Genomic DNA, 12,264 nt, shown 5'->3' with positions numbered 1-12,264 from the left:
TCACCCATTTTTGGGAAGGTACACAATTTGATCTATCCCCAAGGACATCCAATCCCCTAAGTCCAGGGTACTTGCTGGCCTGTCAGCAAGAAAATTCTATATAAATGACTTTTAATTTTTAGCTAATTTACCAGCCAGTGCACCCAAATATGTTTATGTAGCTGACTTTCATGTTGGGCGGTTTCCAGAGAATTGAAGCAGTTCTCTCAGCATATAACACAGAAACCAATGAAACCAACGACCCTATAATAGTTCGTTTTTTTTGCTTTTTAATGCAAACACATGAAACAATACCTAATTTCAGTTCAAACTCATTTCCCTTTTATTAAAGTCCAAGTTACATTACATGGTTTGGTACTCAACAAAGGAAAACTTGTTCAAATAAGGTAATATGTTTTCATCAGTATTTCCAGGTGATTGTTTACAATCAAGTAGCATTATCAATAAATCCTTAGGAAGCCCATCTGTAAGAGAAAACATGAAAAATTAGCTAGGAAATAAAGAAAAGGTAGAAATCTTACTAAAAATAACCTTTAGAGCAACAGCCCAAGAAAATCACTGTCTCTGTGTAGTCTCTTCTGCTCTTACTTAATCCTGCCTGCAATCAACACACCAGGTACTGCTTAGTTTTTTGTTGTCATACACCTGGTAATTATTGGGGTAGTCTTTTCCAATCAGAAGAGTGTTGGGGAGTTGCCCTCTTAAAAAAATTTTGAGTAAAAGAGTACAGTGTTACTGCTGCTACAAAATATCCTACATAACAAAGATCTTCTGGACTCCTTGGAATAATACTTGATAAATGAAAGCCTTTCCACGTTTTACAAAGATGTGCTATCTGGCTTCAGGGAGGAGGAGGAGGTGGTAGTGGCATAGGGGTGGACAAAGATAAAATTAAGACTCTTGCTCCAAAGCAAGCTGTGAAAAGAGACCTCAAAATTGGATTACAAAACCTCAGGCAGGGCTTCCCTGGTGGCGCTGTGGTTGAGTCTGCCTACCGATGCAGGGGACATGGGTTCGAGCCCTGGTCTGGGAAGATCCCACATGCCGCGGAGCAACTAAGTCCGTGAGCCACAACTACTGAGCCTGCGCGTCTGGAGCCTGTGCTCCGCAACAAGAGAGGCCGCGATAGAGGCCCGCGCACCGCGATGAAGAGTGGACCCCGCTTGCTACAGCTAGAGAAAGCCCTCGCACAGAAACGAAGACCCAACACAGCCAAAAATTAATTAATTAAAAAAAAAAAAAGCTCCTTTAAAAAAACAAAAACAAAACCTCAGGCATTTTCTGCTCACTTTGTCAGCAGGAAGATTGAATATAGGGATTCTTTTTGAGTTCTAAGATTTTTTAAAAATTTAATTTAATTTAATTTATTTATTTATTGGCTGCGTTGGGCCTTTGTTTTTTTTTGTTAGATTCCATATATGTGTGTTAGCATACGGTATTTGTTTTTCTCCTTCTGACTTACTTCACTCTGTATGACAGACTCTCGGTCCATCCACCTCACTACAAGTAACTCAATTTCGTTTCTTTTTATGGCTGAGTAATACTTCATTGTATACAGGTGCCACATCTTCATCCATTTGCGTTGGGTCTTTGTTGCTGTGCATGGGCTTTCTCTAGCTGCAGCGAGCAGGGGCCACTCTTCATTATGGTGCAGACTTCTCTCTGCGGTGGCTTCCCTTGTTGCAGAGCATGGGCTGTAGGTGAGCGGGCTTCAGTAGTTGTGGCTCACGGGCTCTAGAGCGCAGGTTCATTAGTTGTGGTGCACGGGCTTAGTTGCTCCACGGCATGTGGGATCTTCCCGAACCAGGGCTCAAACCCATGTCCCCTGCATTGGCAGGTGGATTCTTAATCAGTGCGCCACCAGGGAAGCCCTGATTTTTAAATGTTTATTAGGTGTGAAATTAGATGTTGACTAATGGTATCCTAACCTGGCTCTTTATCTTGTGAGGAGTCTGATACTAGCTCTTTAAATAATTTGGGGTCCACTTTTATTAAAACTTTTATAAGATAGTTTAGTTCCATCTTTTAAAAATAAGCTTCTTCTTACTCTTAGGAAGCAAATCCTCTACTTAAGCCTCATCATTTACCTCTGAGAAGTAAGAGTATGGCCTTAGTAAATGCCTCAGCACTGCAATGCAAAGGATGTGTGGCACAGTAAAAGCAATGGACTCTGGAGCCAGACTGCCTGGGTTTAAATGTGGGTTCCTCTACTAGTTGTATGACCTTGGACAATGTGCCTCAGTTTCCTCATCAGTAAAATAGTAAAATGGGAATAATTATAATAATAGTAAGTACCTCACAGAACTGTTTGAGGATTAAATGAGTTAATACTTATAAAGCTCAAAAAACAGTACCTGACACATAGTAAGAGTTATATACACTATGTGTGTTTGTTAAATAAAATAAATATATGACTTTTTACTTATATATTTTCTGTTTTACAAAGGATTTTCTGCGTACTGCTCACCACCCAGGCAATCCTGTGGCTCGTTTTATTACCTAATCTGTCTTTCCATAGAGGACAAGGTATCAAATAAGCTTTTATTATCAATGAATATTACTTAACTATCATATTCCAACATGGGCACACAAAAAACAGAATCATCAAATCAATAAAACCCTATTAAAAATAAACAGATGTATAAAAGCATGCATGATGAACACCTATGTAGATTACCTTTAGCTGGGGGAGGTTAAAGGGCTGGAATTAGGGAAGAGGTACAGAGAGGGCTTCAACTCTATGTGAAACATGTCATTTCTTGGGGGAGGGGGAAAACTAAAGCACACATGGCAAAAATAATACCTCAAAATCTGGGTGTGGTTACACTTATTCCCTATGCTATTCATTATGCTTGAAATATTTTATATAGATTTTAAAATAAGGCTTTTACTTGCCTTTACGCCAGTAAAAGAATAATTATGACAACTAGAAACAACAATTCTAGCTCCTTAAATTAATCATCATAGGTACTCTCTCAATCTCTAAGCTCATAGCCTCTAAAAAGGCCACGAAAAGGTCTTACTCTGAGAATACTGAAATGCCACTCACTCACCCCTCCCTGGATTCTTTCCTGCCTTTTTCAGGTATGTAGCTTACCCATGGGGTTTATACTTTGTCAAGGCCCAGTTCCTCTGGAGTGGAGATTCCCAGTTCATTTAAAGTTGGTCTAAGTTCCTGGATGACATAGGGGTAGATTTCCTTATGAGGTCCTGCTTTGTCCTGATGGCAAAGAAAATAGTCACATTTAGCTCTGAAAAGCTGTCTCTATTAACAAAATGAACTTGAAAATGCTTTTAATCACATATGCAGAGGCTGGTAGCAGAGAATACAAGTCACCTACTTTTAAGTTAACATATCTGTTCAAAAAAGACAGCAACTGGGACTTCCCTGGTGGTGCAGTGGTTAAGAATCCGCCTGCTAATGCAGGGGACACATGGGTTTGAGCCCTGGTCCAGGAAGATCCCACATGCCACGGAGCAACTAAGCCCGTGTGCCACAACTACTGAGCCTGCACTCTAGAGCCCGCGAGTCACAACTACTGAGCCCACGCGCCACAACTACTGAAGCCCGCGCGCCTAGAGCCTGTGCTCTGCAACAATAGAAGCCACTGCAACGAGAAGCCCGCGCACCTCGATGAAGAGTAGCCCCCACTCGCTGCAACTAGAGAAAGCCCGCGTGCAGCAACGAAGACCCGACGCAGCCAAAAATAAAAAACAAAACAAAGGTAGGTTTTTAAGACACCTGGAGACTAACTAAGACAACTGGTCTAAACCCAAGGGAAAAAAACATTTTAAAGCCTTGAGTTACTGGAAAAGAAGGTGGTGATGACAGAATTTCGTGAAGGCAATTAAACATGCCTAGCAGGCAACAGTAATAATTAAATTATCACAGAAAAAAGTTTTTTGATTTGCCTCAATTTGAGATCCTAACTGAATTAACTACTGGTGCTGAATGGATTGATAGCCTACAGAACCCTTAATTATCTTACCCATTTTAGATAAAGTAATATCATACTTTCCCTCTTACAGACCTTGAATTTCTTTCTTATAGAACACAATGTCTTTTCACGGAGAGCCACACTTAGAGGATACTTATTTCCAAGGCAACAGAGTTTTGATGAATACTCGCCATAACATATAATCACACCTATATTGTCATAATATTTGTTCCTCAGGGACAAATATTAAAAAAGTCAAATGAACTAAGACAATGCCAAGCTATTACTCTTCTGTCTTTAACAAACTCTAGGTTCCTTAGCTGTTTGCTAAATTATAAAATTCTTATTTAAAATTCCATGCATTAACTTGTTCATTACAGAAAAATTAGAAACTATAATCAAGTAAGAGGGAGGAGAATAAGTATATATCCTCTTACATTTTGATCATTCTCTCTATACTTTTTAATAAAATGGGGTCATACACTGCAAAAATTATTTCATAATTTCCCTCAGTTAATATACTATGAATATCTTTAGTGTTAAACACATTTCTACAACATGAATAATAACCTCTTCTGGGAAGTCCCACCTTAAGAAGCCACTAGCAACATTGAATTTCATATCACAAACAGCACAAAGATAAACTGTACACTCTTAATTATTTCCTTAAGGTAAATTCTCATATGGGATTGCTGAACAAATGGGTATCAAGCATAATTTTTAAGTCTCTGAATAAATTCTACCAAACCACCCTCCAAAAAGACTGTAACCGCAATGTACATTCCCTCTAGCTATATAAGAACTAATTTTAGGTATTTTAACAAACTCAGAAACACAGAATATGCTAATACCTAATCAACAGTCCACCTACTTCCAAAACATTGTTATTTTACTGACCTTAACAACCTCTAGGATGCGGACTGCACTAGCAAAATCATTTAAGCGTCTGCATGCCCGCAAAGCAGCATCAATGATTTTGGGTTCTGGAACCAGATCATAGCCAACAAGGGTGTTCATCCCTGTCAAATTAAAAAGAGGGGTCATATCAACCTGGTATATCCTCACTTAAACTATGAGTTAGTTATCTGTATTTTTATTGAACCATAGACATGGGATCTTGTCTGTTTGAGCCTCTATTCTCTTATCTCTAAAATGAGATAACTGGGAATTCCCAGGCTAGGGAGGACTGGTTAGGACTCGGCGGGTCCACTGCCAGGGTCCTGGGTTCGATCCCTGGTCAGGGAACTAAGATCCTGTAAGCTGCATGGTGCAGCCAAAGATAAAATATATTCTAGATAATGAGATCACAGTGGATCTTCCACAGTGAGTTAGTGAAAAGAACTACGCAGTAGCATGCAGACAGAAGGAAAAAAACCTCAAGAGTTTTCTTAAATGCAAACCCTGTTTTCAAAAGTAGCTGGTTTCTTTTCAAACAAGAGGGCCATTTTCAACTTATATCTTTAACTCTTAGTATGATGTATGTACTTTGATTGCTTTAAAATAGATCTGATTGGAAAATAATCTAAAAACCACCACAGAAATGCTTAAGGAGAGGTAATGAAGCCCAAATGAGGACATTAAGGAGATACAGAGAGCCATTAGCACACAATCAAAAACATTCAACCAGAAAATGACTGGGCATGATTCCTTTTGGCTCAGCACAAAATGATACATCATAAAATTTAAGATTCTCTTAATGGGAATGCAGAACTGCTGTTCTTTTTATTACTTCTACTCAAGATTATCCAATAAGAATTTCCCCAGCTGCAGCAAAATGGTGTCATTACATTCCTGCAGAAAAGTATGAAGCACTTAGGTTTCTTGCTTTTATTTCTTTAAAAATATTTAAACAAAGGACACCAGTGACTGCAATGCTAGAATATAGTCATAGAGAATGAACTCTTGGTCTGAGATAAACTTCTTACACTTAGAATTAGTTACCTACCAGTCTACTAGCCTGGTTATTATTAATGCTACTTACTTATGTTAAATGTGTACTTACAAATTTAGGATAAACAAGTTCTAGCTTATTCAGATCGGACTCTTATTCAGGGCAAGACAAATCATAACTGAGAATAAAAATAACAAAAATCCCAAACTATTACCAAGAGGGGAAGAGAACCAAATGACTACTTGCGTAAATTATCTAAAAATTACACAACTGTTAAATCTTGCTCACCCCGGCCTATCATTATAGCAGTGATGATGATTTTGTCCCCCAGGAGACATTTTTAGTTGTCACAACTGGGGGTGTGTGAGGGTGTTGGCACCTAGTGTGTAGAAACCAAGGATGCTGCTAAATATCCTACAATGCAAAGGACAGCCCTTGCAACAAAGAACTGTCTGGCCCAAAATGTCAACTGTGCCTCCTTTAAAACCCTGCTTTACAGGAAATACTTACTCTGGAAACTATAAACTTTCCTAATTGCAAGATGCATGACAATCCCCAGTTTGCATGATACAGTTGACCCTTGAACAACATGGGTTTGAACTGTACAGGTCCACTTACACGTGGATTTTTTTCAATAAATACTACAGTGCTACATGATCCGAAGTTGGCTGAATCCATAGATGGAGAACCTTGGACACAGAACTGTGGATAAAGAGGACCAAGTGCAAAGTTATATGTGGATTTTCTATGTGGGGGTGTGTGTTGGTGTCCCTAACCCCCCAAGTTTTTCAAGGGTTAACTGTAGTTACTTTCAACAAAGTAGTGGAAGACTACATAGCAGTTCATAACTCTATACGAAAATAGACACATATGTCTATGTTCCAATTACCTTTACGCAATTCCCAAGCATCAATATCTGGCCTATTGAAGTATGTCACCCAGCGAGCATCAAACTCCTCATCTGTCTCATGTGACCCATGGGAGTAGCAGCGAATGGACTGGATAGCTATAGGGGAGAGAGAGCAAAAACTTCAATATATAGAAGTAGTACTTGACATATCTTGCCAATACATAAAGTTTTTTTGTTTTTTTCTTTTTTTGGTGTGTCTTAAAATACACATAACATAAAATTTACCATCTTAACCATTTCTAAATGTACAGTTCAGTGGTATTAAATACACTCAATGCATGAAGTTTTGACTCAGCTATGTATGTCATGGTAGGAAAATCACTCAGCAGGTCAAATGACACAAATCTTATGTACTGATTTGAAAAAAATCTTAAAAATTAAGCACATTAAAGCAAGTAGAACAAAAAGTACTATGTGTGTACGTTCATGCTTTTATCCCACTAATGTGTAATGCTGGCATGTAATTGTTAACAGCGGTTATCTTTGAAAGGAAAAACTTTATTTCTTTATACACTTAGTTTTATGATAAGCAATTATTAATTCTTAATTTAAAATAATGTCCATTCTTGGGAATTCCCTGGCGGTCCAGTGCTTAGGACTCTGCGCTTTCACTGTCGAGGGCCCGGGTTCAATCCCTGGTCGGGGAACGAAGATCCCACAAGCCACTCGGTGTGGCCAAAAATAAAATAAAACAATGTCCATTCTAGTTCTTAAGCAAATTTATAAGATACACTTTCTTGATAAATTAAAAAAAAAACTTATGCTCTCCATTAAATTATATCCCAAAATAAATTATACATCCTGACAAAGCAATGGTAATTTAAAAATTGTTTTATCAAACTACAGCCCCTTCCTTGAAAATTCTAATTAAAAAAGTGACTTACACCCAATGGAAAAAAGTTTTACTAGATTTCTAAGAAGTGAGATTTATTAATATAACACTATCAAGAAAATAGGAAACACTTAGTATTCTGCTCTCAATCAATATACCCTTTCTAGTACCATATGAAAAGCCTTCCCATTTTTAGTTTCTGCCTATCAAATGGACAGTGAATTGGGAGTTAAGAAATCTGAATTCTATCTAAACAGCCTCTGAATGGAGCAGGAGGTGGGAAAAGGCATTTTTACCTTTGGGTTTTAGGAGGCAGCCGAGCCTAGTGGTCAGATGCTTCTAGGCTCTTCACTCTCCCACTGTTTGGCCCTGGTAAAATTAACTCAAGTTTTATATTCCTTATGTATAAAATGAGGATACTACTACCTTAGCAGAGTATGATGATTAAAAATGAAAGCAAGCTAACACTTTGCCCAGGGTTTAGTACTTTGTATGTAGGTACTCAATGAATGGTAGCTTTAAATTAATCCTTATCTAGAAATGTCTTAATTGATCTTCTATTTATGGAAATTCTAATTTATAGAAATAAAACATTCTTCAAATTGCATTTCTTGTTATACGAATTAGACAAGCTTGGTATAATTTCTAGTTATTTTTAAAGGCTTAACATACCAAAAATAACGCTTTAGCCCACTGTTACCAAAATTTGTAAACTACTTTTTTTAAAAACTAAACTTATTCCTAGCAGAATGAAGTGTAAATATATAATCGAAGTATAAACTGTTTACCAGTTCCTTATCAAGTTAAATACACACCTACCATACCCAGTAATTCCACTTCTAAGTATTTACCCAAGAAAAATGAAGCATATAATTCTCTCCAACCACCCAGAAAAGCATTTCATGATAACAAATGTCTTTTGCTCACTGCTGCGCATGGGCATGGATTTCACTGGATGACCGTGGCTTTGTTTTGTTTTCTAACTATGAAAAAGATGGCTAGCAACTACAAATCCTAGACAGGGAGATCAATGCATCACCTTCGACAATTTGTTCACTTTCCTTCTGAGAGTCCCAAATTACAAACTGGTTGTATTCAAAAACAAAAAACAAAAACCCTGTATGAGACAAGTATTTAAAATACCAAGCAAGCACTGGGAACACACATAGCTTCCAGGTTGGGAAAAACATACTCTCCCACATGGTTTAAATTATATTCTTAATTCTAGTAATGGGCAGAGCAGGATCTATTCTTGTAGTTATTATGAACATGCTTAACATTTTGATTTTTAGGTAAACTATATAGGCATCTTTTCCCTCCCCCACACCACCCCTACTTAAGTACAGCATTTCCACCTAGTTTTGAGGCTTGTATGGTAAATTATTTTGGAAAACAATTACTCAGTGCTTTCATATAAACTAAAGATTCCAGAGTAGGGAAAAGGAAGCAACTGTAAAAATTTGGGACATTTCTAGGGCTACAATCTAAAAATCTATTTCTAACACTGCTTTCTGGCATTCAGTTAAGCAATCTTTTTTTAAAAAAGGGTTAACAATATATTTAGAAAAATTAAGGGGCTCATTAATCCCCTTCAATAACTAATCAGCTCAGACAAGGCTCAGAGAATGGACATTTTGGTGGTGGTGATTCTAGGAATAATGGAAAGAAGTGAATAATGTAGAGGGTACATGAACAAGCTCAAAGGCAAGGTTGCAGAGGTGTAAGGCTTAAGAGCAGTCATGAACCTTGGGGTCCAAAGGCTGGAAATCTATAAATGTGGGAGTGGTGCAGAAAAGGTTGGAAGGTAATAAAAAGTGCTACTTAAATTTAGCTCTGCACCAAGAAAGGAAAAGCGGAAACTCCTCCCACCTTTTCAGAACTATCAGGGTAAGGACAGGTGCCAGGATTGTGTAACTTTTAACGGTTGACTAGAGAATCTAACCATTATTCAAAACATTTAATTATGTAACTCAGCAGTTATTGGAAAACAATTCTGTTACAAGTTGGAGACTTCTCCTGGGACCAAATATGGAATTTGGGTTGCTACTTACCTACAGCAAACTTGAGGCCCCTCAGGTAACCCCTCCAGAGCTCTTTCACTTGACCTTGGATAGCCTCATCCAAGAATCTTAGTCCTTTCTGACTTTTAATTGCATAAAACCTCTTCATCTCATATTGATAACAAACCTCACCTATAATATGCAAAAATGAAATGCACTATAAAAAAGCAAATATGTATTAAGCATTTGTGCCAGGAAAGGTGCTAAGAGTTACATTATCTCAGTTAAACCTCACAACTACTAAATATTATCCCAATTTTCAGATGAGACAACTGAGTCTTAAGGTTTAATTAGTAAGTCCTTGGTCACACAGCTAGAAAGTAGCTGACACAAATGTAACCAAGACTGCCTCCTTGTGGCAAATATTTAGGTTTACAGGACAACACCTAAAATAAAGCTTTTTATGAATTATACTAAAGAGGGTGACTAGAGTGCCTAGAAGATAAATCACTATGTCCAAACTTACTAAGAGTTTGAGTTCACATGTTTAAATATGCATGCTTAGGGGCCAAATTTCATAATGTCGCATATACTACCATCATGGACCAAAATCAAAGTGCAGTTACAATAATTAAAAGTTCCGTGCTGGACACAAAGTTTCCCGGAACACATATAAGGGGAAGGCAAAATAAGAGACAGCAATCAGCAGACCATTTCATACTCCAACAATCAGGCTTCTAACCGGAAGCCAAAAATAACGCTTCCCCATGTTTGCAGAAGCCAGTATTCCTGGGTCTGTGGTACCCAATTTTCGAAAGAGTAATATTCTTATCATAAGACCTATCAACAGTCAGGCTTTCTTCCAGACCTCAGGAAACAACCACACACGTCGATCTATCGTAAAAATGGAAGAATCAGAACGTGGCACAGCAGTCTCTAAAAAGAACAGAATGGTCTGAGAAAGTGACACACAAAACGCTAACCGAGAAATGTCGGAAAAAACGGCTAAACTGCGTTCCACACGGAAGTATAACGCATTCTCGGAAGACGCTGGGGGCGGCGGTGCCGGGGTCCCCGGAGGGACCACCCCCCCCCGCCCCTACCCTGAGCTCAATGTCACCTTCGCCGAAGCGCTGCAGGCCGGCGGTGGCCACTCCCAGTCAGGTGGCCGCGGGGTCAGCGCCGGGGCAAGGTCACGGCCCGGGGACCGAAGGGGTTCGGTGGGCGCTGGAGGTGCGCTGTGCCCCCTCCTTGGCGCCCACAGCAGGTCCACACTTGACCCGTCCGCGGTGCCCGCACCAGGAAGTCACGCCGAGGGAGGCCCCAGGGGCGCGCCCTCGAGTCCTCCAAAACTCGAGGCGGCGGAGAGAACGGCCAGCGGTCACCAGGTTCGGCCGCCGGCCCGCAGGGCAGGAGCTAGGCCTCTGGGCGAGCCTGCCCTCGCGTGGCAGCGGGGGCCCAGGTCACCGCAAGGACACGCGGGCGCGGACAGTGGCAGGCGGGGGCCTTACCGGCGGCGGGGCCGGGGGCCGGAGTGGGGTGCAGGAGGCCTCGAGGGCTGGTCCGGGCGACTGCGGCTGCTGCTACCGAGCAGCGGCGGACAGCGGCGCCTAGCATGACGGTGATGGCGGCGCGCAGGATAAGGCTGAGGAGAAGCCGGGTGTGAGCTCAAGACCGCTCGCGAGCTCGTGGGGGCCGGACTCACGCACCGACGCACGGCGGGCGGAGCGTGAGGGCCCGCCCACTGCGGCGTTCGCGCCTTGGCGGAAGGGGGCACCACGCGGCCTCGGGCGGGCTACGGCGGCGCGCTCAGGACAATTTATTTCGGCCCCGCTCTCCTCCGACTCGCTGGTCCCGTGGACTGCAGCGGCGATCGTGGAGCTAGGATGGAAGGAAGAAGGCGAAGAGCCGTCAGTGGACCGTAGCGTGGTTCAAGTCTGGCTCGGGAGACGACTCTAGCACCTCAACATGGGAGCAATAACAATAACAACGACAAATTATTATAAAAATACCTTCTTTGCTTTACCCCCCTGTTTGAGCCTAAAATAAGAGAACGAGTGGGACAGAACGACTGCTTACCTATAAGGGACCCTATTAGTAACTATTCTTATACCACAAACCCGCAAGCATTCAAAAAATGAGTCCAACCACTTGACGTTACAGAGAAAGAAACGGGCTCAGAAATTAGATTCCTTGCTGGCAATCGAGGCTCTTTTCACCTAATCCCCAGTCCCAGGACTCACCTGGATATTTCTGGTGAAAGGCCCTCCCCCAGTCCCTACAGGAGGCGGTTGATTAAATTCCAAGACTCTTAACGTCTAATCTGGCTTCACTAACTGCCTTCTGACCTTGAGCTCCTGGGCAGTGAGACCACATTCTCCAGGCCTGAATTATCTCGGTGCCACAAGGAGTTAATGAGAAGTCTCATTATCTCTTGTTATCCCTCATTCTCTATCCCTGGATCTGAGGAAAGAAAAGACGGACATTCACTCTCCACTTCCTGACTCTAGGCCCTGTCTCCAGGGTGTCAGTATTGGCCCTTCTCTGTTTCCTACCTAGCAGTGCTTTAGGGGGTATGAACCTGGCTGGGAAAATGATAAAAAAGCTTTTTTTCAAAGCACCTGTCCTCAACTTCGCCCACCAACCTAACGAAAGGACACCTGGGGAAGGTTTTGCCTCTTTGATTTCAATTA

The 12,264-nt window shown here is 40.9% G+C and overlaps 1 protein-coding gene across 3 annotated transcripts; it reads right to left on the bottom strand.

Annotated features, from left to right (window-relative positions):
• Window positions 1-298: 298 nt before the first annotated feature.
• On the bottom strand, window positions 299-11,300 carry COX5A (cytochrome c oxidase subunit 5A). 3 transcript variants are annotated; one of them, XM_079912461.1, is made up of 6 exons: window positions 11,083-11,300; window positions 9,623-9,763; window positions 6,719-6,835; window positions 4,836-4,957; window positions 3,098-3,220; window positions 299-464 (listed from the first exon to the last, which is right to left on the bottom strand). In XM_079912461.1, exons 1-5 carry the CDS (start codon window positions 11,186-11,188, stop codon window positions 3,107-3,109), a joined length of 600 nt encoding a protein of 199 aa, XP_079768587.1. In that variant the 5' UTR covers window positions 11,189-11,300; the 3' UTR covers window positions 299-464; window positions 3,098-3,106. The 3 variants fall into 3 exon arrangements, with proteins under 3 accessions (XP_079768587.1, XP_079768588.1, XP_079768589.1); XM_079912462.1 differs by lacking the exon at window positions 11,083-11,300 and adding an exon at window positions 10,692-11,072; XM_079912463.1 differs by lacking the exon at window positions 9,623-9,763 and having other exon boundaries at window positions 11,083-11,281.
• Between the last annotated feature and the right edge of the window lie 964 nt (window positions 11,301-12,264).

This window comes from Stenella coeruleoalba (assembly GCF_951394435.1).
Source record: "Stenella coeruleoalba genome assembly, chromosome: 2".
NCBI lineage: Eukaryota > Metazoa > Chordata > Mammalia > Artiodactyla > Delphinidae > Stenella > Stenella coeruleoalba.
Note: the sequence above shows the minus strand (reverse complement) of the source record. Positions and strands in the feature narration are given on the sequence as shown.